The 26,727-nt window shown below is 39.6% G+C and overlaps 1 protein-coding gene across 12 annotated transcripts in view; it reads right to left on the bottom strand.

Annotated features, from left to right (window-relative positions):
* C2CD5 (C2 calcium dependent domain containing 5) overlaps positions 1-11,277 on the bottom strand; it is a 64,319-nt gene extending 53,042 nt beyond the window's left edge. For all 12 annotated transcript variants that reach the window (XM_027905355.1, XM_027905364.1, XM_027905385.1 and 9 more), the window contains exons 1-5: positions 11,132-11,277; positions 7,385-7,471; positions 5,411-5,582; positions 3,235-3,330; positions 2,526-2,681 (exon numbers count right to left, since the gene is read on the bottom strand). In XM_027905355.1, the coding sequence (XP_027761156.1) occupies positions 2,526-2,681; positions 3,235-3,330; positions 5,411-5,582; positions 7,385-7,471; positions 11,132-11,221 (601 nt within the window). In that variant the 5' untranslated portion in view covers positions 11,222-11,277. The remainder of the gene's footprint in view (positions 1-2,525; positions 2,682-3,234; positions 3,331-5,410; positions 5,583-7,384; positions 7,472-11,131) is intronic.
* Positions 11,278-26,727: the final 15,450 nt, after the last annotated feature.

Raw genomic sequence — 26,727 nt, 5'->3', positions numbered from 1 at the left:
TTTTGTGGTCTTTGACCTCTGTTTTTGGAATTGCCAACCAAGTCAGTAGAACAGGTAATAAATCCAATCCTACAGTTATGCCAATGAGCTGGTCACAGCCTCTGCGTCCTGTAACATAGTGTGGTATCAATGTCTTGCACAGCTTTTCTTCTCCAAATCCACTCTGCCTGCTGAAACAACATGTTATTTCAGGTTTTTTACCCATCTATTTTTTATTTTCATAGTTTTTTTCTGTTTTCTAATTATTTAGAGTGAGAAACAGACAGTCAAGCTGTGTCCTGGAACTTCAGGTAAGTATCTAAATATTCCTTCACACAGTTCAGAACAACGTAACATCTTTGACACCTATGTGGATAGGCATCTATAATTTCTTTATTTACAAATTTATTCAAGCATATTTCAACCTAATTCATACCTTTTGCCTTCTCCCAATTTTGCAAACAATAGATTGCCACTTCTCTATTAGCTGCACATAAGGACTTAAAGACTGTGACTGTAACACACTGGTCTGTTATTGCTGCTTACTTAGCAGGATATTAAAAAAAAAAACCAAACATATTTCATTGATCCATGTTCCTGCTTTGCTTTGGTCATACTTAGGTAGAAAATATCATCTCTCTCATCATGACAGACTTCCAAAACCCTCTGTTAACAAACTGAAAAATCCTCACTGTCACAAAGCAATGTCACTGCTGCTGAGAACTCAAGTGGAATGAAGTAATAAAAGTTTTATTATTATTTCTGCCCCTGGTTTCTACTGCTTTCTTAAAACTACCAGCACAGGTTACTACTGTAAAACTTCTTAATTGAAATCATGCCTGTACTGGGCTTGAAAAATCACTAAGACTGAGGTAGTGTACGAAGTTCCTAGCTGAGTGAAAAGTGCTATGGATTTCATCCAAGCCAAGGTTGAGACCATACTCTTTTTAACATAAACAACACATAACACGACAAAGACCTGTGAAACAGCCTGGCTCACTCTCAAAAGTTACAGATTTCTCCAGGATTCTCCAGGTGTGGCCATCAGTAAGGGATTGCAATGTGAAACATTTTATTACAGGACACAAAACAGTATCACTGTGAGGTGTCTTGGTTTTATTCCTCTTAACCACTTCCATTAATAAAAACTAACAGAACACTTCCACATGTGCCACTTTATCCACTTGTGCTAGACAAGAGATTTGCAAATTTTAATCCTGTAAGCTAACAAGGAGCTATATTAAAAGCGTCTTCATGTTAGTTATGACAGAGTTTTTTTCACTTTATTTCCTCAGAATGTGCTTTCACGGTGAAGACACTGAGTAACATCTCCACGATCTCTTCCATGTTGCCCCACTTACTAAAGATCTCCACACATGCTTGCAAAACCCAACTCACTGTTTCTTTTAGTACCTTCCTTAAAACTACAAGAAACTCGACAACATTTATAGCCAAGTAGAGAAATGAAATCACTTCCTATCATCCTGGTGTCTTATGTTTCATTTCTTATTATTCCTTACACCTTAAAGATTATCCATCTTCAATCGATTGCCTCGTCTTAGTGCGCAATTACTAAGGGCATAAGGGTGTTTTGTTCTGCTCTGTGCTGTTGGTAAGCATCAGTAACAACTAGAACAACATAAAAATATCTGTGAAGGTACCTGACACTGAGGAGACAACTGACTTGAATCACTGGTCTCTCCTGGAACTCTAAGTATGTTCTGCAGAATCATTGTAAGGCAATACAGTTATCACAGAATGGCCTGGGTTGGAAGGGATCTTGAAGATCATCTCGTTCCAACCCCTCGCTCACAGCCCCACCCAATCTGGCCTTGAAGAGTGCCAGGGATGGGGCATCCACAGCTTCCCTGGGCAACCTGTTCCAGTGCCTCCAGCAGAGAATTTCTTCCTAATATCTAATCTAAACCTACTCTCAGTCTGATGGCAGGCCCCCTTTTCCTGTCACTCCAGGCCCTTGTAAATAATCCGTCTCCATCTTTCCTGGGTATTGGAAGGTTGCAATCAGGTCACTACAAAGCTTTCTCTTCTCCAGGCTAAACAATCCCAGTTCTCTCAGCCTTTCCTCACAGAACAATGACCCAAGCTTGACTTCAATCACATGGGATGAATAACATCAGTATTAATGCATACTGTATCTCAGATGGTGTATATTTGTTCACATACTTCAAAGTAGTCTAAAGAGGGTAGAGCTGTTAATTATTTTAACTGAGTTAAAATTCCAGTAATACTCCTCATATGGGTTAAGAACATCTGCAAAAAAGTTCCACAGGTTTCTTTGACCTTCTTAAAAGCAACTAACAAATTAAAAGCAGCATGGCTTCACCAAATAAGGGGAAAAAAAGAAGTCAGCCATACGGGCCATCAGTTAGAACAGTATAATCCTCAGAAACAGCAGACACTGTGAACTGAAAAAAATGAACATAATTAATCCCAAAAATCATACACAATCTTAAGCAAGGCACCTATTTAAATGGTGCATATTTTTAAAAGCAGCAATAACCATTACAGCCTACATGATTTAATACCTGACATGAGTGAAATAAGTCTTTGTCTGGCCTCATTCGATGCCCTTGGAGTACGAATTCGGTCTATCCACTGGTATTCTGGATCTTCGTTAACTACAAGTTCTTCCACAAATCCATGAATTATTACTGCTCTGTAACACTTAGGAATAGATGTAGCTGTTAAAAAATACATATAGAAGATGTAAGACCTAAGTCTATGAGCCAAGAATTACAAGAAAAAATAAAATTGCACATAAGAAGGGATGTGAACGATTCAGAAAGTTATCCACATGATTTTCTGTGAAAATGTGGACATGGCCAAGCAGCTTTGTTCTGGGAGACCCTGGAACACCAGTAAGATAACTGTCCAGTGTATCAGTTACAACATGTTCCATTATGAAACCTTCTCACTTTGTGTCTCTTTAATGAGATATAGACCCAAAATAACACAATGTATGTATTCACAGGCATTGAAATGGAACTTAAGGAAAAAATAATAATAAAAAAATCAGTTATTTACAGTGTTTTGAAATATGGACACTAAAAATGTATTAAAAAAGAAAAGCAAACCAAACAATTCTATGCATTTTCTACTGCCTTCAATGTAATCTCCACTGGGTTTATGCAACAAGCTGGTGATACAAGGGAGACTGACGGAACAGGTAAAGAAAGAAAAATGGGGAAGGGGGAGAGGTTTTCTGTTCCAATAAACTTTTTTTCCTCTACTTACTGCAAAAGAATTTGACTCCACAGGATGACTGCCTAAATCTGTTTAAGTCATTGAAGAGATCGACTTTCACCACCACGTTGATCTCCCCACGTATACCTATCAATAAAAAAACATGAAATATCAAAAGCTGTATCAGTACAAAACTACCCTTACTAATTATTCCCCATTATTAGTAATTAATGCAGTTTCTATGACCGCTGAGTCACTTTCTCTGCAAAGAATGAACTATAATGAACTGGCAGGTCACGTTCAACTCCAGCCCGGGTCAGGGGAGCGGGATAACACGTCCTTGCTTCTCAGATCAGCTGCAGAGGTGCCAAGGGACAGGAAGTTCCTAGTTCTGCCAAGTCTCTCAGGTTGAAGCGATGCAAACAACAGTTCCTCAAATACCTGTCACACCAGACAGGGCTTTAGGAGAAAGATGGGATTGGGAAAGAGAAGCCATCAGCCTCCTAGCGCTGCAGTGGCCCCTCTGCTGCAGGGTGCATGTGCAAGTGCTCTTTCTGCTGAATTTTAAAAATTGCAGTAAAGCCACTCTCTAAAGTTCAACCAAATGAGAAAAATTTATGCTTCTTTCTGGAGCCCCAAAATGGCACAGTAATTGTTTGTAAAATACCTTAACTATCAGAAGAAATATATAAAAAATAAGGTATTACAGACCTTTCAGACAAAGTTTAGTTTTCAGCCACAACTAAACCTTACTAATAATGGAATATTTCCTAACATACAGCCTTTCGTTACAGCCGTTCGTTTTTTTACTTTTTTCCTGTCCTATTTTGAGCTCTTTTTCCCCACCCAGTAACAAAATCATTTCACATATTATAAGTTCTGACATATTGAGGACTAAGCTTCTTGATGAGTCTGATCTCTAGAGTCTTCAAAAGCCTTTATCACATAAATATATGACACAAGCGACAGCATTAGATTCGTTGTTCGGCTCAAGATACTACTGCAATAAAGTCAGCAAGATCTAATTCCTAAATTCCAATAGAAAGAAGCCCTCAGTTACTGTAACTGTCTCAGGTTCATACATTTTCACAGTAATCATGTTGAGGTGCAAAAAAAAAAAATTTAATAGGAATTTAAGAACATTATTTCCTTGCTTTTAAGGAAGTATCAATTACTGTTTACCAAGAGAAAAGATAATTGGAATCTAGTGCTATGAGCATGTAGATATACAAATTTCAATTCCACTTAAACAGCAAAAAGCTGTGAAATGCTAACAGATCTAGAAAAATATAGAGAAATCTAACTCTCTCTGACCTGCAAGTTGTATACATCCTGAGACAAGGGCTCACCTAATTTAGCTTCAAAAGAAAATATATGATAGGAAAACATGCATATAACAAAAGGATAAATAAGAAAAACATATGCAGTATTTCTCAAAAAAACCCTCTTTACTATAACTGTTTTAAATATAAAAAGCACTCTGCATCAGTTATGACGCCCATCTAGTAAACACCACACACAATTTCACAACAATTATTTATAATTAGCTTTTAACATAGTTAGGTGACTTATTCACACTGAATAATGAACAAAGAGGGTAATGGCAACCACATAAATGTCCTGTACTCAAGCAGCAAAATAAATGGTATAAACTGACCTTGACTTTCCAAGACAAAAGCTGTTTCGATAAAATCAAATGCAAAAATACCATTAACTTCATTTTCTCCAAGACATTCTCATGAAATCTACCTAGCACTGAGAGCACTCACTGCAGGCAAAAAGAATTTCATCCTGTTGAAGCTATGTCACATCCTGTCCCTTGATCTCAAGTGAAGTTTATCCCAAATCCCAGGAAGGCACACCCCAAATAACTTCAGCAAAATTATATTCATTTAGTAAAAACGTGGTAAGTGGAAAAGTATGTTTGGGTCTTTTATTTTTTTTTAATGTTATTTTTGCAGTAACTACTTTAAATACCAAGTGAAGATTTTTTTTTTTGACTTGTCACAAGCCCTGTGGAAGGCGTTCTGCCAAGCACTAGTCTGGACTCCTATGCCAGAAATCTTTTCATGCCAGAAATAAGGGGGAAAAAAAAAAAACAGGAAAGTAGCTTTCCAGCTCCCAAAGCTAAAATTATTACAAATTTCTGAAGACAGCTTACAGAAAGGAAGATTATAAGAAGGAGATTACATCTCAAACAAGACTGTTTTAAATCAGCAAATCTTACCATGAATAGTATCATAAATTGGAAACCATCCCGAAATAACTGTAGCTGCTTCACTATAGAGCAAAGGATCAATGTCTATGTACACTTTGCCAATGGCATCATTGGCACTGTAGGTGTCATGATCAAGAACCGTGATCTGGAGAGGCTCATCCTGTAGCTCTTCATCATCTACCTGGAAACAAATATTAACACGGAGTCTGAGTATTTAAAAAAAGGGCAGGAAAACACTGCTGAAAATCAAACACAGAAGAGAGTTAGTTATGTACAGTGACCTGGCAGAGATAAATCTGGAATTTCAGTTTCCTGGAGCTAAACGATACATTCACTTATGTTGATTTTACCCTTCAGAGATTGGTGAGATCCTGGAAATAAAGAGTTATCACTGGGAAAAGAACAGAAAAGCAAGGTTACAGTGATTATAGATATCAAAATTCCACTCTCTAGATTGTCCACCTATCTCCCCAATACATACTTTGAAATAAACAAAAATATTAAAATTTAAGATAAAATATCCCAGAGAACTTTTATACTCTGATGTTATGATTAGTGGTGGTTTCACCACTGGTGAGTGGCTTAAAAGAAGACATTTTACACAGCCTGCTGTAAAAATTCAGTAATTCCAGACAGGTAATTTCCTAAATAAATGCAGTAATTCACCTGGAGGTACAACTTTTTGTTGGGATAACTCATATAAATGTTTGCAGAATTGTAACAGGTAGTCTTGCAGAAAAAGATCAAACTACATACATGTACACACACTTAGGATGTCTTAAGCAGTTAAATGTTCTTCCACTCTCTGAAATGTGGAATGCTTTTTTTTTTATTATTTTCTCAATGTTGCTGTTTGGCACTTTCCCATATCCATTTTTCCATGCAAAAGGACAAATCTGGGATTGTCAGAAAAACTCTTTCTATATGAACAGAGCTAAACCTCCTTCTCCCTTCTTCCCCAGAAAACTGAGCCCAGGAACTGAAAGATGAAAAAAGAAAACTGACTGAATTTCAACACCACAGTACCACTTTCTTAATTAACATGTGCTGCTGATTAAGAGATGCTCTTAATCATGCATTCCATGTTGATTAATAATCTACCCATCCTTACTATTTTATATTTGCTCTAAAATGCTTCTAACATTACCAGCTATTACATCACTTGCATATATCTACAACTATGTTTATCCTGTGATATTATCTTAGAACACTACAAATGAGCCATTACTGTAGATGCAAATGTTTTATCAATTAATTTATTCCAAATACCTTTTTTTTTAATTTAATAAATAAAATGTAGTAACAACAAACAAAAAAAACAAACAAACAAAAAAAAACCAAACCAAACAAACAAACAAACCAAAAAACCATGTAAACACTTGTTCAGGGCACAATGTCAAAGGACATCAACAAATTAGATCCTGGAAAGCAACAAGCAATTACAGGAAAATGTAGAGTGCCCTCATTATTATGTAAGGAAATGGGAAGAGAAAGTGTCCAGTAATTGTTGTCCAAGCTCTTTATTTTGTAATCTTCTCATAGGAATTTTCCGTTTTCTTCTTTGTGAAGGGCATTATTCTTGCAACCCAAGGTAACATTTCATATAGCAGTTAACCTTCCTTACTCAAAATTTTAAAAAAATACAAGAATACCTGTACCTGTATCTGAAAGCCTAATCCATCTATTTTCCCCCCAATTTCACCTAGCTCTTGTCTTTTCTAGTATTAACCAGAAGAACATTTGAGTTGGATCCAACCTGGCAAGCTTTTATCTTCACAAACACTCCTAAAAAGCCAACGAGACACCTTTAGCAAACAAGGTATAACTGCAGATAGGTTTGCTGAAAGGGCTTTCTGTGTATTTAGGCAGAAACACACTTCAGTGCTCAAAACTCATTTTCTGCCTGAAATGCAATTATTTCATTAAGGGTATCTAAACCAGAGTGTCTACATAGATAGAGGCAAACTCTTAAAAAATACTTACTTCAAATTTGAACCACTCAGAATTCCACTGAGGATTAAGCGATTTGGGATACACATCTGTCTTAAATGTTGTATTTCCAAATTTCACCTAAAATACAAACATTCAATTATCAAAAATAAATACTAGTAAGTAACTTCAGAGACTCACTAAAGCCACACACGCAAATAATTTCAAATACACATTTCAGTAATTTCAACAAATCATTTTCTTTTCACTGAGAGTGGTTTTCTAAACTGATTTATATATATCAGTATCCATCAACCAAGGACACTTCCAATCAATCTCACTCTCATAATATTATAATTGTTTCTTTTCCTCCTCAATCACTTGAGAAGCAAAAATATTGCTTATATTGGCTATTCAAAGTCACTTGATATGCTCTCCTTGCCTTCTGTTTAGAAATACTGTAAGGAAAAATTATCTAAATATTGATAGTTTATGGCCTATTACTCCTCTCACTAGGAGTTTAACAGAAAATTGATTTAAAAATATAAAAACAAACTGAAAGTGTGACACATACAGAGAGAGGACTACTAAAAATTAAGTCTTCTCCATATTTCTATTGATTAAGGCACCTTCAACCACATAACTGCCTATTTCTGGAGTCTCCATCTGGTCTCTAGGGGCACCTATTTCAGGCTGACACAGTTTGGGGTTTTTTTAGGGTTTTTTTAATGAATCTGAATTTCTGTGACGCTTCATACATTCAAAAACCACACAGTACCATGTAAGACCCTTTATTTCCCTGCAGCTTCCATTCCAAGCCATTTACAAACACTTTCAGTTCTCTGATAGTTGCCTCTCAAAAAAAAATAGTACTTCAGCTCATACCAGGTATTTGGGGACTTACAAGTACCCAAAGTTATGTTTTTCCAATTCATTCAAGATTCTTACAGAAATAACGAGTGTGCTGATGTAAAAGATATGCTGCATTTAATGACAGTTGGGGATTTTGAATTGCTGTTTTCTTTTAAAAGTCTAAATGGATTTTGGAGACTAAATTTAGGCCTAGATTTGAAAATTTTACAGTAATTTCTGTAATGTTTTTGCTCAAGACAATATTAAATAAACACTTCATATATCACAATAATATGCTGATTATTTTGCAGAGGTGCGTATCCTGACTCTGAAGAGATTCTACACTTGCTTAAGTGCACCCAGTTAATTTAGAAAGCCTAAAGCACCAACTATGAGTTCACACTGAGCTCTGTATAAGTCACTGTACATACATCAGCTGGAGTGGTATTAAAGCAAAGGACTAAACAACCTTAGCAGACAAAATCATCTGGTTATCCCAGAGTGGGTGGACGCAGCCTGTGTGCCCACGGAGAACAGACAGCACAGCCCTGTGGAATGTGTATCCACGACACAAAGTAGTGCCATAAAGCGATACTGGCACTGGCTTTAACCCAGCCACCAGTTAAACACCAGTTCTGTTGCAGAAGCTGCCAAGACAGAACAGTCCCGAGCTCCACCCAACCTATTTTAACAGGTTTATCTAAGGAGTAAATTAGTTCCCTCAGAGCCCCAGGCAGTTATAACTGATTTTCTCCAGTACTGGAGCTAGTTCATTAAAGCTTGTGGAGATAATAAAGCACCACGTTGCTGTTTGCTGTACAAAGTTAGAAGCACGTTTATGGAAGAAACTGCCATAGAATCACAGGATATTCTGAGTTGGAAGGACCCACAAGGATCGTGGTGCTCATTTTCTCCTGATCGGACACGCTGGTGAAATCTTTATTTTTCACAACCCGAGCCAAGTAAAAGCTCTCGCATCTTTTCTCATTTTCTTTTCTAATTCTAGGTTTATATTGCAATATTTAACAAGGAAATTAAAGGCTAGTGATCAACCACAACCTTAACATCTGGTTTTCATTCCTACTGGAGGAAAAACATGTTGAAAAGGTTTTCAGTAATCTCACACAGAAAAATGAAACAATAGTGTCAAGGTCAATTTATTTTGAAATAAATCTCACCTGCTGCACTGCCCACTCCTCATGAGGAAAGGACAGTTACTCCACATGTGGAAAGGGTGGTTCCTACACTGTTCCTAAAAAACAGTCCCAAAAGCAAGACCCCCATCTATGTATTTCTTTACCCTTATTTGTGCCTAGATGTTCCTGGAACTGCACATTAACCCAGCTAAGAAAACTGATCTTACTGAAAATTTTATTTTCCTCTTTTGCTAAGCTAGTATTTAACTAGATGAATTTCAAAGTTTACTTTGCTACATAGCTACACAGACAGTAGGGTTGGGAATGGGTAACCCACAAGGGAGCAGAGCTATTTCCCCTAAGACAGCATAAAAACAGACCAAGTGAAACTCAGATAACTGTATTTCCCATCCCTGTTTTCCCTGTCTCCCAGTAGCACACATAAGAGCTGTAACTTTAAACTGGATTATAAGGCAGCCTACAAGAGAAGCCTTTCTAAATTAAAAGCTGACTGATGAAACAGCTGACAAAACACTGAAAAATTAAGTTAAACGATTGTCATTCATGTAATAAAATTGAATGGTGTACTACTGCAGCTCCACTGGAAAGCACATAGGAAATATATTTTCACTTTACTACCAACTTACTGTCCCACTAAGCAATGGCCTTAATGTCTAGTGTCAACAGAATTTTTAAGTACCAAACCAAATCAAGACTTATATACTCAAAATATATTTTGATATTATGATCATCAGACCTTTCAATTTATTCTAGAAAGACATTCTGCCTTCCTACCTTTAATTCCAGTATTGTGCCAACCTCAATCACTGTTTGTGGTACCAGCATGCATTTTCACTGTACACCATTTTTAAACACCTCTTTGCTTTTTCTGAGAGTATGATTCCTGAATCTATGGAATGCTTCTGAAATGTCCTAAGTTATTTATATTGGAAATAATTAATCAAAAAACCGTAAGGATTATGTAAGAGAAGTAACAGAAATCACAGAATGGTTGGGGTTGGAAGGGACCTTAAAGATCATCTCGTTCCCACCTCCCTGTCATGGGCAGGGATGCCACCCACTGGATCCGGTTGCTCAGAGCCCCATCCAAACTGGCCTCGAACACTTCCACTAATTTTGCACATCAACTTTTCTTACAACCCCTTTCTAAAAAAGCACCCTACGTACTGTCTGTTAACTACATGATCATAAAGAAGGCTGAAGTTAGATGCTTCGGGTTCAATGAAGTGAACTGAACGTGTAAATAACATTAAATATTTGTTGACAGAAAACCGTCTTCAAAAACATTTTATTGTTTCAGACATTTTAAATTTTCAATTTTTTCAAACGTTTTTAAACGAAAACACCAATACTGGCCTTAAAATCAAAGCCCGTAGAACCACTCATATATTCAGTGATACAAATGATTTCGAGATGCTTTTATAACTTCTCCATCCTCCTTACAACGCATCTGTCGAACCACAGGATCAATGCGGCTGGAGAAGAGCTCTGGGACCACCGAGTCCAACCCGTGACCGAACGCCCAGCAGACCACGGCACTGGGACCGCGGCACCGGGTGCCCCGTCCAGCCTTTCCCTAAACACCTCCGGGGACGGTGACCCCACCACCTCCCTGGGCAGTAAGTTCCGATGTCTAATCACCCTTTTCCGTGAATAAATTCCTAGTGATGTCCAACCCCAGGCTGCGCCCTCCCGTCCCGGCGCAGCGGGGGCGCGGAGCGGGCCCGGCAGGTGCCTCCGCCGCGCGGGCCCTGCGCGCCCGGGCCCCCCCCCCCCCTCCGCCGCCACAAACCTCCACGAAGGCGTCGGTCAGGTCGCTGGCGCGGTCCATCACCGGCAAATGGCGCCCTGCCACGATCTTGACCTTCAGCTTCCCCGGCATCTTCCCCCCCTCCCTCCTCCTCCTCCTCCTCCCGCGGGCTGCAGGGACGGCGCGACCGCGCCTGTCGGCTGCGCATGCGCGGCGCTCCCGCCGCCGCTCCGCCCACGGCAGCGGGAACGGGAGGGGGAATGGGAGAGGGAACGGGATCGCAGCGGCTTCAGCCACCTCTGAGGATCGTCCGACTCCGCTGCCGGGGCAGGGTCACCGCGACAGCTGGCACGGGAACAAGGGGGTCTGGGATGGCCTCACAGAGGGAGGCTCCACGCTCTGCCTCGGGTAGCCTGTGCCACCCTCAGGGGAAGGCTGTTCTTCTTCGCGTTGGGGTGGAACTGCCTGTGTTTTAGTTTATGGCCTCTGCTCCTCTCGTCCGGTCGCTAGGCACCGTCCGCTTGGCACCTGCCTTTGAGATATTTATATGCATTTATGAAACCGCCCTCTCAGTTTTCTCCAGTCTAAACATGCCCAGCTCCCGCAGTCCATCCTCATTAGAGATGCTCCAGACCCCTCATCGTCGTTGTGGTCTCCACTGGACCCTCTCCAGCAGCTCCTTTTTCCTGTTGCACTGAGGAGCCCAGACCTGCACACAGCACTCCAATGAGCCTCACCAGGTCACAGCAGAGGGGCAGGATCACCTCCCTCGACCTGCTGGCCAAGTTCTTCCCAATGCACCCCTGCGTCCCATGGGCTCTCCTGGCATCGCTGGCACACTGGCGGGTCATAGCCAACTCGTCATCCCCCAAGGCTCCCAGAGCTGCTCTCCAGCAAGCCAGTACCCCAGGCTGTGCCGGGACTCGGGGTTATTCCCCGCTGGAAGCAGCGCTTGCCCTTCTTGGACCCCCCGGTATCGCCCCCGCCAGGCTCCAACATGGCGGCCGCGGACACGCCGCGGGCAGTCGAGCGCCGACTCCTCGATGCGTCCCGAGCTGTACCGCTGCGGCGGCGCCCGGGGCAGGCGGCGCGCTCGAGCGCCGAGTCATCGATGCTCGGAAGTTGCGATCCCGACCGCAGTGGAATTTAACCGGGACCGCATCCCGCACCCCGGACTGCGGCCGCTGGAACGCCTTCGGGACTGCTCTGCCTTCCCAGAGGAAGGAGCTGTTGCAGCCTCGGGACTACTCCGCTGCCTCCAGGCTTCCCGAGGAAGGAGGCGGTGCATTCTCGGGATGCTCTGCCTTCCCGAGGAAGGAGGCGGTACACCCTCGGGATGCTCTGCCTTCCCCGAGGAAGGAGCTGGTGAAGCCTCGGGGACGAGGGCTCGTTAAAAAGGGAAACCTGGAACACACGTGCATCCCCAGATGGGAGAGTCCTGCAAAGAGTTTCAATCCAATCCTCCTCCCCTGTGGCTTTAGCTTTGTTTTCTTAATCAAAAAAATAAATATTTACAGTGTTTGAAGGATTACGAATAGATTAGATGGAATTTAGTTATCAGAAATAGGATTTGATATGGTTCCTGTAGCCAGGTCTTGACTTTCTGATGCCTGAAAAAGCTCTTTGTTTGGGAAATAGTGCAGTGGAAGCTTAGGACAAAGCAAAGGAGCAGGGCCAGGAGCTGGATCAGGTGTGGTCCTACAGGACCACAGGAACCAGGATGTGTGAGAACCCGTGGGACGTGGGTTGTGCCACTGGTGTGGTCAGGAGCAGGAACACAAAAGAACCCTTGTGTTTTGGTTAAGCAGTCACCAGGTGTTGAGCCAAATAGTAGATCTGCTTGGATTATTTTCCCTTCTTTCTAATCTTACAAAAAGACTAAATAATCTTACGGGCTGGAATGTGATACATCAAACAAACCATATGACTGGAATGCAGCAGTGTGGGGCATAGCAAATTATTGTGCAGAAGATTTTTTGCTTCTCTGTCCTCCAGCTTGCTGCAGTTGGTCTCACTGAACGGTCTTTGGAACAGTCCATGCTGCTGCTAGTGCTCATTGCATCCAAGTGAACTATAAACAGGCATGTTTTTTTCTTATCCATCCTTGTTCAAGTGGAATACTGTAACGGGAACAGCCCAGTGGACCTGAGGTGCTGAACATTGAGCCAGCAGTGTGACCTGCAGGACTGGAACAGGGATTGTCCCCCTGTACTTTGCACTGGTGAGGCCACACCTCAAATCCTGTGTTCAGTTCTGGGCCCCTCACACTGAGGGTCCAGAGAACAGCAACAGAGAGGGGGAAAGCTCTGGAGAGTAAGTCCTGTGAGGAGCAGCTGAAGGAGCTGGGGGTGTTTATCCTGGAGAAAAGGAGGCTCGGGGAGACATTATTGCTCTCTACAACTAACTGAAAGGAGGGTGTAGCCAGGTGGGGGTTGGCCTCTTCTCCCAGGTAACAAGTCCCAGGACAAGAGGATACAGCTTCAAGCTGTACCAGGGGAGGTTCAGTTTGGACATCAGGAATTTCTTCACTGAAAGGGTGGCCAGGCATTGGAATGGGCTACCCAGGGAGGTGGGGAGGTCACCATCTCTGGAGGTGTTCAAAAACAAGTGAATGTGGCAATTAATGCTCTGGTCTAGTTGATAAGGTGGTGATCAGTCAAGGGTTGGACTCGATGATCCTGGAGATCTTTTCCAACCTTAATGGCTGTGATTCTGAGAGTGCTCTGGAGGCAGGATAGCAGTAAAGAGCAAAGATCCAGGAGGGAAATCAAAAACAGAAAACATACTACTAATGTTTAGACCTGACACATGCTTTTTGAGTGGAATCTCCTGATCTCACCCACTTCAGTGTTATTTTAGGTCGTGTAATCAACCACTTACAGAGTGTATGAACTAAATGTTTTGTTTGGATGGGGCTGAACTGAAAAGGTGAGGTAGCAGTACATCAAATACATTGTCTCTGTGTAAAGACATTTAGGCTGAGGCAGTAAATTAAAGCCAGAATTGCATTAACTCCCCAGAGCTGCATGTGCTGTGGGTAATGGTTCCTCAGCACTGTTTCACCCTAAAGATGGGGCCGTTGATCCACTACATTACTTGTTAACATAGCCATTCTTATCTCTTAACTTCCCCTTTGGAGTAGAAAAACAACCAGCAGGTGGGACTACAAAAAAGTAAAAACAGTGTAGAAGTAAAGTTTGCCCCATGTTCTTTTTCTGGCAAAACTTCTTTGCTGCTTTTGCTAGCTAAATTGCAATGCAGCAATTATTAAAAGACACTTTAGCTGCTGGGATTTCAAGTCCAGGTTGTGTGGAACTTTGAGCAACCTGGTCTAGTGCGAGGTGTCTCTGCCCACAGCAGGGGGATTGGAACCAATGGATCTTTGTGATGCTTTCCAACCCAAACCATTCCATGATTTTACAGCATGTCTTGTGATATGTAGCAAAATGTTTTGTTAAAAAAAAAAAAAAGTCTTTAATTTGGAAGAGGAATTTGAACAAAAGATGGAAACTGCCTTGTACGTTAAAAGCAAAAGGACACAAATGTAGTTCATCTGTCTCTTTAGAGACGGGTACAAGGCTCTATCAAACATGTTACTGATGCCAGGGTCTTCCTAAACCTCTCTTTAGCCCTTGAATATATCAAACAAAACTCTGGGGCTCTTTATTCAGCGAAGATCAGACAATTTGCCTGACCAATGGCCAGTTAATACAGTGAATACCTGGCTAAATGTGCTGCCTTATTCTTGTAGTAGCAGCACTTCTGACTTTGAAAGACCTCTCTCATTTTCCCAGACAACTCACCTCAATGGTTCTTATTCTCAAACTTTTAAAAAAGATTTTTTTTTTTAAAGTTAAAACTGTGTTGCTTTGGGTTGGAGTGGGGGTTTTTTTGTTTCGTTTTTGTTTGGGTTTTTTGCTGAAATACATATCTGTTCTTGCTGAACTTAGAGAACAGATTATTCTCTTACAAACGTTAGAAGACTTATTAGATTAGGCTGGTACATATTCTTTTAGATAATTTTTGTTCTTGTTTAATTCATAGCATCTGGTGCAGTAAGATCCACAGGTTAAGTAACTACTTTGGGAAAATTTGTCTCCTTTTTATTTTGAATTTACAAAGTTGTTTTACTAGTTGGCTCCTGTGTCTTACAAGAGAAAAGGAAGAATTGTTCCCTTTATTCATGCAGAGTTTTTAATGGACTTTTTTTTTCATGGACTTACCATTTACCTCTCTTAATTGACTTGTTTGAAATAAGTAACTTAAACTTTTCCATTCTTTTTTTAATTGGTCTTTTTTCTGCCTCCAAACATTCTTTTTAATTTCCCCTTGAAGACTCTGAATAGACCATGTTTTTTCTTAAAATATAGTATCTCAAACAGGAAATAAAATTCCAGGGAAGCTTTACCAGTGTTGTCTGGTGAACATCTCCCTCTCCCTGTGATTATGAAATACGGGGATTAATGCAATGCATATTTCTTTCTCAAAAAATTCTAAGGATCTAGTTTTTCAAGGGAAGATTTGGGTTAGTCAAGGGACTGGAAACGTGAAAAAACACCTGTTTTGGAGAACCAGTTCATATCTAGTTCTGAAGTACTGGGGAAGATCAATTAGATAATGATTTAAGCCATTAAGAAACCTGCTTAGTGTATTTTACCTGCCTCGGGGCAGAGGATTTTCTATACTGGCAGAATGAGACCTGCCTTTCTGTAAATTTGCATGTTACTTCACACATTTCATGCCAGTAGTATTCCAGTTCTCTAAGGCCAGCAGGGACTCTTAGAAGGCAGAAGGGACTCAGCTGAAAGTCTACTCAAAACTCTAGAACTTATCACGTATTTAAGGCTTCCAAAATAGCCTTAAATTTCCCTCAGTTTCAGGCAAATACAATGGATATACTTGAAACTAAAGCTGTAGTAAATACTTAGTAAAATTCATGCCAGAACTCCACAGAAATACTAAAAGGTGTATTTTCATAATAATAAAAGAAAAAAGGATGTGATACCTGACTTTGCACCCTAGTATCCACTTGGCTTCTTGCTGAGCTTTTTCCTTCCCGCTGAAAAGGGATGTTTTAGCAGGTCATGACAATAGAAGTTGTGTTTCAGCAAGATAACAAGTATGATATGCTTAAAACCAGCATTATCTTACTTGAGCAGGCTTTGTCATGTATGAAATAGCATTGTAACTCAACTAGACACCCAATAATGTTGCTAATTACAACATTAAAGGCATCTTTTGTGGAACAGTGTCAGGAAAATAGGAAGGTTTTGTGTGGGCAAGCTGGGAGATTTTGCCACTTAAATGTAAAAATCCATGTATTCCCTCTTTTTCAGTTGTTTTAAATATGATAGAGAGGGAGTTTGAGACAGACATTAATGTTGAACCCTTAGTTTGGAAACTGATACTTCAAAGAAAAGGCTTTCCCTGTAACTTCAGTCTGCTGGCTATCACTTTAGGATAGGTTTCAATTATACTGACTTGCCAGCCTTCAAGACACAGATTAGAAGGGGATAGTCAAGGCTTTGCTCAGGTTACAATGTGACCTGGGATGTGGTAGGCTCTCTCTTAACTATAGGGAAAAGGGCTCTTGGATTATATTGCACTGAGCTGATTTCAACAGAAATTAATGAAAAAGGGATTTTTGTTGTTTTGGGTTTTTTTCTTTTAATTTGTTGGAACACACCAAAAATGCTTTGTATCTGCTGTTCACAGAAGCTACTGTCTGTGTTTCTACCACAGTTACTCTGATGAGTAGTCTTTGAAGCAGGAGACTTTTTCAACTGTCACAGAAAACTGCAGTGACAGGTTTTGGTTTCTAGAAAAATCCCTATATTTCTTTGTAAAACCACACATTTCAAATCAATCCGGCTTAAATCTGCTGGGCACTAATTCAAAGATATTTTTAGTAATGTTCACAGGGCTCCTATATCCAGAGTGATGGATCCTTAGTAGAAGACCCCTGCCTCCCACAAAAAAACCCAAACTTCCTTCCCCTCTTTGTGTGCTGTGCTGTGTCACCACTACATGGATTTAGACATGGGCAAAATCCCAATCACTACTCTTTCTAATTGCCTGTATGTATCTGATGTGACACTGCAACCCTAATCCCTCTCATTAGATTAAAAAATCTGAAGTGAAATCCTCTCTCAATGAAATCAGTAAGGTGAAACTCACTGAAATAAAGAGGTGGGGTTTACTGTGAACTCCTGGGGTGAACAAAGGCTTCATTACTGAGGTTTCTGATTCACACTGGTGGAGCTCACTGTACTTAACTTGTTTAAACACAAGATAACAGCAATATTAATGTCTATTACTATCTACAGGATCAAATTCCTGCTGCCTTAAGGGTCTCTAATATAGCAGGTGTGATAAGGAAAAGATGGAAGCCTGAGCAGAACCAATTAAAACTTGAAATAAGTACTTCAAGTTCATTTTGTCTCTCAGTTACTTGGGGAGTCTCTTATGGGCTCAATGTTGTTGACTTCATCCTGCATTGCCTAAAACTGCATCTCTCAATAGTGCTTTTTAATCTTGATGCTGTAACTATTACATAAAAATTAAATGGTCATAGTCAGTGATTTCCCTGGTGGAAATTTGATGAAATTAAAGGTATGAGTAATGGTACACATGGATAGTTTACTTCTGTGCTGAGTCTATTCAAGCTGTTCCCAGGGTAACAGAAGTGACATTGGTGATACTCTTTTATATTACATAGGAATTAAAATAGAACATTCATGGAGATGGTTTTTGGAATTAATTTTTGAAGTTTCACATTCTCAGGAAATTCAGATACTCTCCTGGTGATACAGCAGATAATCAGATCCAGATAAATGTGCTCATGTCACAGAATCATGGAATCATTTAGGTTGGAAAAGAGCTCTGAGATCATCAAGTCCATTACCCTTACCCTAATACTGCCAAATCCACCACTAAACCATGACCCTAAGTGCAACATCTACTAGTCTTTTAAATATCCTATGATATGTATGAAAAAAGCTTATTCAACAAACTCTAATTCCAGTGATATTCCAAATAATATTCCCCTGCAGATCTAATGAATTGAATAAAATCTGATTGTTCTTTGAGGAAAAACAGAAGCCAAGAATTATTCTTAAGGCTTACACTAAGAGAGTAAAAATAAAGACCATTATGTCATAGTCCTAAAATTATATTTCTGGTTTCTTTATGTTTCTTGGATATCAAATGAAAGTATTTTCTTTGGAAATGAGAACTCAATGCTTTATATTCTGCCAGTAGTCTAGTCATGTCAGTCTTCTGTTAACTTCAGCAGTTTGGGATTTGGTCCATATCAAGCAATTTGTAAGAGCAGAGAGCCATCAAAATATGCCTTTTCATTATACCATTGCTGTATGAAGGTCTCAATTTTCCATGCAGACTTTGGAGAAATAGGATAAAATAAATATTCGCCAACACAGGAATGTATGCAATTACCTCCTGGGGGAATCAAACAGCTGGATCTGATGTCATGTTCTCAGCTAGTAATTGGATATCATTTCTCTTTCTCACAGTTCTGTGAGGGAAATAACACTGCATGTGAGTTGGTGCTTTTTATGAGCAATGAGTGGCAATAGCATAATTGGGATATCAGTTCACAGAGATTGCAGCAGAATCCACGTGCACATGCTCTAGCAAATATATTGAGTTACAAGCAGTACAACAATAATAGCTACTCAGATTCCTTCACACATACAAAACCCTAGTTAATTAGTCAATGCCTAGTAAATAATTTAATTCAATGTAATTGTCAGCAGCAGTATTTCTGTCATTAAAAGATAATTAGTCCTTCAGTGACACTTAAAGTATTTCTGCCTTTCCTCATTTTAAGGGTTGAGACAAATTAGATATTTTACTGTGATTGTAATATGTATTAGACTTACACAGTAATTTAAACAGTTATATTTGCTGGTTATTTTATTCTGGTTAACACTGTTGGCTTTTTCTTGTCTAAATGTAATAAACAGATCATTTAGTCAGGTGCCACACCAACACATGCAAATATTAATGACTATGTGTTTATGTATTGAAATTTCTATCAGGATGAAAGATGGTGATCATGAAATTTTGAAGTAGGTTAATTCTTATTAAAGCCATGATCCCTGTTTGTCTCATCAACGACTATGGCACAGGCAGCAAGAGCACATACGTGCTGCTCAACAAGTCAGTCTGTGCCTTAGAGGAGATTATTTTAGGTATAGTAACTGCATAAACTATCTATAGAGTAGTCTTCAAGATCCTTCACAAGATATGCAAGTTATTTCCTGGTGCATTAAGAGATTAATTTGGATTACAATCAAAACAATAAATCTTTGTATTCTAAAACATGGAGTGAATGCAATTCTTAATAACCATGTGATGCTTTTGCTTCTTGTATCCCATTTGGAAGAGACATGGTGATGTGAGTTATTAAACATTGAAGTTTTTAATATATAAACAGTAAACACTCAAACAAAGCAAACCAGTGAGTTTTGGTTTTGAGCAGCGTGTTGAGCTTCTTCCAAAAGTGGAATACAAACTTCTGTCTACGCAGTGATACCCATTTGCTGTGAAAACATCTGATACAGAGGGGTTTGCATTGTGCCAAGCCAAAGAAGACCAAGGAGGCTCATGACCTGAGTTCTGTCTCATCCCTGGGTACAGAGGAAGCAATAACAGAGGGAACTGTGATTGCTACAAGGTGAAGCACTTCACAAGCTAGAATACAAAAACTCTCCTTTTGGGTGCCCAGTGATGGGGGGAAAAGGTGAAGAAGTGGAATAATCTGCCCTCTTCTTATTCAGAGCTCTCAGGGAAAGGAGATGGGCAGAGAGCCCCAGCTAGAAGCCCCAAGCTCAGATTTTCATTTCTGAGAATGTGCATCGTATGATGTGGAGAATCATAGAATTAACTGGGTTAGAAGAGACCGCCGAGATCATCAAGTCCAACCCTTACTTACATCCAACAGAAGGATGCTGCTGCTACAGGATTTGAGGTTCTGCACTAGGAATCAAATTTTAATGATCAAATCTCATGTTGTATAAGAAGCCACACAGGAGCCTAAAGAAGAAGAGAGTCTTTGAGTGTTTTTACTCATGGCTGATGAGTTAATGGAACAAGAAAGATGACTAATGCTAACAAAGCAAATAATTGTTTTAGTCCTGTCATAAGTTCTGGGTGCATTCCTACCTGAGGTCAGAAGGAAATACACATTCACAGAGAAAGCATAAAAGTTCAAGAGCTGCAGGATAACTGAAGCCCCACAAACCTTTATTTAAAAAAAAAAAACAAAAACAAAAACCAAAAAAACCCTTAATTTACGTATAGCTGTGGATTTATATAGCTGAATTATGTACAGTGGAAGTAAGATGGCTGGTCTTAGTGCTGACCATTCCTTATTATCCACTGGGAATTAATGAAGTTCACTCTTTTGATTATCAGCCATTGAAACAAGCTCTTTATTTTCATTATTTACGACATTACTTGTTGAGTAAAAGCTCTTGTAGAGTGAAATCTGGCTAACTACGGGAGAAGCCTCTCATTGCTGCCTGGTTTTTGAGTACTGTATTAATTCATTCCTGACAAGAGTCATGTTCAATGCTGCATTTGACCCTGTTAATGGCAATTTATAGGGCTTTTGAAATATGAAGACAGTGTCTTCAGACTGCCTTCAAAGTATAAAAATTCTCATTCATCAGGCCTGTTCTGCTTTTCTCTTCTTTTATGTACAGGAGAATTATGATCATCACCTTGAACTGTCTTGATAGCAGCTGAGGGAGGTACTGCTTTGATTTTCTCAGCAAAGATTATCACGAACAGCCCATCTTGAGAAATACACGCTAAATATGTTGCTTAATTATACATAGCAACTCTGTAGAATGACAATGCATCTTCCAGTGAATGAATGTTAAATACAGACCTTAATTAGGCAAGTCAGGAGCTAAAGGTGACATCAGGCAGGGGCAATGACATCACCAACCAGGATGCCATTCCACAGCACCCAAATAAGAAGAGCTGAGAGAGTCCAGTGATGGTAACAGAGTTCAATTAGCAGCCTGGTAATTAGCAATCAGGTCTGTTGTAACAAGGCAGGCTGAAAGCCAAGAGAAGGTGGTAAGGCCAGGCTATGATGTTGCTGACCCACCAAACCTCTCAGGCAAGGTCTAAGGAAGGAGCAGGGGCAGGGACCTGAGCCTATGCCCAACTCCTTCCTCCCCTGTGGGGACAGAAGCACCAGAGGCTACGGGTATTTTCTCAGCACTTACCTGTTTTCACAAAAGCTGTACAGCTGTGGTACGTTGGTGCTCATCTCAGGTGCTGACAGCTAAAGACTGAGGAAAGAGGTGGAAGGGACTGCAAAATGAGAATTATGGAGGCAGGTGGATGCAGGCTGGTGAGAGCAATTGGACCTGGTCTAAGTGTATTGGTACAGTCAGTGCCTCAAGGAGGGTACAGTGTTCAAGTTGGAATTTAGGGTAAGTAGGCTGCTAACTAGCTCTCAAGGCATCTAACAGCTGCGAAAATTCTGCTAAAATTAAAAATAAATTAACACTAAATATGAAGACACACTACCGTATTTTAAGGAGTAACAAACAATTTCTCTCTACATAGCTGAGAGGTGTTTTCTTGTATGTAAGTTTGCCATTCCATAAGAGCTATATCCTACAGTTTAGGCTCTTGGAGTAAGAAAGACCTTTCCTATCTTGCCTTTTAACAGTCTGAAAGAGGCAAGGAGAAATAAGAATATTCCAGTATCCATCCTCAATTCTGAACACATTCACTAAACTCGTGTCATAATTTTACACTCCTAGTCTTGAGATGTCTCACAGATGACTTGCAATAGTATGAAAATCTACTGGTTTTCCTGATTTTGTTGCTGTGAGTCCTGAACACTTCAACAAAGAAAGGCAGTGGAGACTGAAATAATAAGTTTTCAAAGATAAGTGTCTGTTACAAGAACATGTTGCAAAGGATAGCTCTGATCTGTGTGAAGACAAGGTCTTGAATTTTTGAAGGCCTAATTCTCACACAGCTTCTGAATCCAAAGGGTTAACTGCTGTCACCTGTAGTATCATGTTTTATCTGTGGCCTCCCTTTCCAGTGATTTTCCATTTATGCAAGAGATTATCTCAAAGCACTATGTGAGTTTCTGTGCTTTAAGTCAGCAGATTAATCACTTCATCAGCCTTGACTTTGTTTTGGAGGATTGTTTTGAAATTAAGACAGATCTAGTATTATTTTAGCCTTGTTACTGTTTGCATGTGTGGGGAAACAGCTTGACAACATTGATCTTCGAATTTAAAAAGCACAAGCTGTCTCAGATAACATTTGAAACGTTTTTCTTGTATATCTGCCGTGTATGACCTTGTTAAATAAAAACACACACGTAGCATTTGGGTTTGGTTTTTAGGTGCTACTGAGATAAGACAACATGTGAACTATCACTGGAGATGAGTTATACTGCAGGTAGGTTCAAATTAATCCGTAGCCACTGACATGGGAGTGGTAGTTGGTGTGGTCAGACCACTCATAGTCTGAGCTGAGTTGGTGACCTAGAGGGAAACTCTGGTAGAGGTTTATTGCTTATTCTTCACAAGTAGAAGTTCTCATGAATGTGCTATTAAGTGTTGCTAATTTGAGATGCACACAAGGTCTATCATGTACTCTGATATTCCACTGAGCCAGGAATTCTTAGCATGATGCCTCAGACAGATCAGAACACACGTGAGAACTAAGAGATTGAGGCAAAGTCTCTTTGGGAGTGATGCTACCAAGCTAGAGGAACAGATAAAAAAGTGTGGAAAGAACAATGACTGCCCCTATCAGTTTAGATATTTGCCTGTCCTTTGTAATTCAGATCCTGCAAGTCTTTTTGCTTGTCGGTGGTTGTTAGATAAGCATAAAAATTGTTTCCATGGACACTTTTTGTTATCTGCTTGCAGCAGAGAAGTAACAGCTCAGTCTTTCAGATGCAGCTTTTGCAGCTATGGTCTTTTCCAGTCTCTAACTGAGGCTTTGTTATCAGAGCCTGCTGTTAGAGAAGTTGTATTTCAAATCTATCTGTAATATTGAATGGCTCCCAGGGGAAAGTGAACCTTCAGCTCATAAACCAGATATGTGTCAGGGTTTCATTTTCTGTTCATGGTGGTTGTACATGTTTTTTCATGCAGTCACTGAAAAGTATACTTTGTTATGTAGTAAAATGCAATCCTCGCTCATGGCTTGGTTAATTTGCAGTACCTAAATTGTGATGAACAAAATCAAAGAGTGAAAATTGATGCAGCTGAAAAGTAAACTGGAAAAAGGATAATTCTGTTTTGCCACATCAGATAACCATGTGGTCAGATGCAAAGAAGTATCAAAGGTTTTATATAGGGGTGGGCTAGATGTAGACTGGATTATATCTCTCTGCATATCCCTTCTTATTCCAAATGGTCACGACTGAAAATAGTAGGACACTGAATGTGAAGTACAGCCTACTAGCTCTTGTTCTCCATTTCCCTCTCTGATGAGAATAAACATGTGGGAATGTCTGGTATTTCTTGGAGATATTACACCACCCAACATTAAGAAGAGCATTTTTTTTTAATTCTGTATCAGAAAGGACAAAGTGACTTACTTTCTTGTAATTTAACTGTGCATGTTGGTTTGGTTTGGTTTAGGGTTTTTTTAATTAAAAGACATTTCTTGTCCCCAGTCCCCATATTTGAAGGCTGTTTCAGAACCTCCATGGATGATTAGAAATTTCCAGCTAGAACTCCAGTATCAATTTATGCCTGATTTATTTTTTGCACACCAGTATTATGTTATAGTCTAAATGGATGTTTTCCCTTCGGGGTGTATCTGTGCAGAAACTTGTGACGAATGGTTCTGTACACACACAGCTTTTCTTGTACTATATGGAACTTACCAAGCTTCTTACCATATGGAACTTAACATTCTCCCCTAGAAGAGAATGAGGGTCTCTGTTTACCTAATCATGTTATTATTCTTTACCCATGTGTTTTGTTTTTTAATATATGAAACCAGAATTGCACACGGTATTTCAGATGAAGCCTCAACGGTGCTTTGTACTACAGTCCCTCTAATTCTGTACCCAATTTACCTTTCTATTTGCAGGTAGTCTGTGCTGTGACTGTCTTTGCTGATACGTCCTGGGATTCCTTTTGCCTTTTTGACAAGTGCATTGTATTAGTAAGACAGACAAGTTTATAAAAACAGGGTAAATAATGCCCTATGAGAGCACAATTATAAAAATAGAGTTGTAGAAATCAGAAGCTAATCTGTGTGCTCTACACATGCAGCACCAGTTGATATGCAGCTGGGCTTGTGAATGAAAAAAAACCACTGAGAATTATTCCTCTAAGGACTTGGATTTCCTCAGCAGTCCATGAAGGGCTGGGGAGCTCATTAAGGTCGTAGAAATTCTTGGTGACAGAACTCCCTCTTTCAGATCTCCACGCCAACATGCAGCAGCATGTGCTCTGAATACTCAGTGTAGAAAAAGGTTCTAAGTCTTACAGAGCACCAAGGCAGGAAATTAAAAACATACTGAATATGGCCACATTAATGTTCGAACATCCTTTAGAATATATACACAATGCAATATATTGTTCTTGCTGTGAATTTCTGCTTCTTAGTTTGCAGGCCTTGTGAGTTTCCACCAAAGACACCAAAAATAGTCTGATGCCAGATGATATCAGTGATCTGCTGTTCTATTATCAGCTGTATCCAAGAAGCAAAGGCTTCCAAAAATAGGTGAACATATTTTAGTATTGCCTAAAAATATGTAGAGTGCCATAATAAATAAAGTTTGGAAGGTTTTTGCCAGTTTAGTTTATACTATACAAGAATAAGATTTAATCACCCTTATCTTAATTCTCCTTAACTTGGTATGTGTGATAACTGCAAGTATTATTATCAGCGATAAAATTATTCATCCACAAAATTTACCTAAACTGCCCAAAGCATTATTTTCCTACTGCACACCTATTGCGGGTACAAACGCTTTTCTTTAATTTAGTCTAAATTCAGTGGACATAAATTTTATTGGATGAATTCCTTGGTTTTGCTGATAAGGAACATTAAAGCAGTGATTAATTTTTGGAAAAGGTTTCCACAGGCTATGTCTATAGAAACACCTTATCTTATTTTTTAAATGCCTGTACTGCTTTCACTCATCTTGTGTTCACACAGAAACATCCCTTGCTCATGTAAAACTGGAATTACCTTTGAGGTTTTCTAAAATTGGGTCAAAGACATAAGAAGTGCTTCTCCAGGGCTGCTTCTGTGCCTGTTTCAGCTACTTCTTGAACTCTGAGCCTAAGCTTCTATCATGCAGTTTTTCTGTCATCTTCCCTCCCCCCCCCAATTAAGATTGTGTTTTCCGATACAGTATTCACAAAACCCCAAACCCTGTACTAATTACATTTTATTTTCTAATGTTTTTCTGATCTTGACTATGCTTTCAGCAACAGCTTCAAAAGTATGCTTTGTTCTTGTATTTGTATTTTGCTCTATGATCCTTCCCATATGAAATTCAGATTTTCCCCCAGTCTTTTGGCCAGGTAAAACCTCTTATTTGTGAGCTTTTCATTCAAAGAGAAACCTCAGGGTTGTTTTCTTTTTTTTCCTATTTTCTTTGGTTTGGTTTGGGGTTTTTTGTTTTGGTTTTGTTTTGGTTTGGTTTGTTTTTTTTTCCCAATTACAACATCTAGTGAATTATGAGGATTTTATTTCAACAGCTAGGTGAGGAAAGAATGTTGAAAAGCACCACAAAAGATAAAAAAGGGCAAGTTGAAATATACCAGAGAAGAGCAGAAGTCCGGAATATTCCTGGAAGCGGTTAAGGAGTTTGTTTCATAAAACAGTAAGCAAGGGAGATGTTATTACAGCAAAAATAATTCTGGCCAGAGGTTTGGGTTTTGGCATCAACTTTCTTGGCAGGTAAGTTTTTCCTCTTGGTGGAGAAAATGTAAATCCCTGACTGGCAGAAAGTGAACTACAAATAAGCCGTGACCTTAAATTCATCAAAGGGATTTTAAAGGTGATTCTTAAAAGTGGATTCTGAAGGTTCAATGTCTGGGTGTATTCTGTATTTTTCATTACAGTATGGTGCTCCTTTGTATGAGGCTGTGGCAGAGCTGGTTTGGGGACATTTTTAGGATCACATAGACGTTGACCTTGAGCCAGTGACTTTATGCAGCTTAGCAAAGGAACACAATGATTTATTGAACCAGAAACGATGGAATCAGAGCTGTTATCTCAGGAGTTCCACTTGTCCACCCCTAAGAGTATATGAACAATATTGCGGGGGTTTTTATAAATAACATAGATCTGGGCAATTAATCCATGAGATTGTAAAATGAGTCAGTCAATCTACCTTTCAAACACTCCTTCAGTATTTCTGCTTTTGTATACTTGTGGTTTTTACCTCTTCAATCTTCCTGTTACCAAAGACAGTGGGAAACAAATACTTGTAAAGGTAAGCAGAGAGTTCTGTGTTCAATGAATAAGGTTTTGGAAATGTTTTTGACATTTACTCATTGTGGACAGCTTCTACCATGACTCTTAGTGATGCATTTGATAACATGATCAATAACTGCATAGTAATACCTTCCTACTGTTTCTTTCCAATTTCG

This window comes from Empidonax traillii, unplaced genomic scaffold, assembly GCF_003031625.1.
Source record: "Empidonax traillii isolate 1590-97213 ecotype Southwest subspecies unplaced genomic scaffold, ASM303162v1 scaffold25:size3598162, whole genome shotgun sequence".
NCBI lineage: Eukaryota > Metazoa > Chordata > Aves > Passeriformes > Tyrannidae > Empidonax > Empidonax traillii.
The sequence above is the reverse complement of the archived record's forward strand: the minus strand, read 5'-3'. Positions and strand labels throughout refer to the sequence as shown.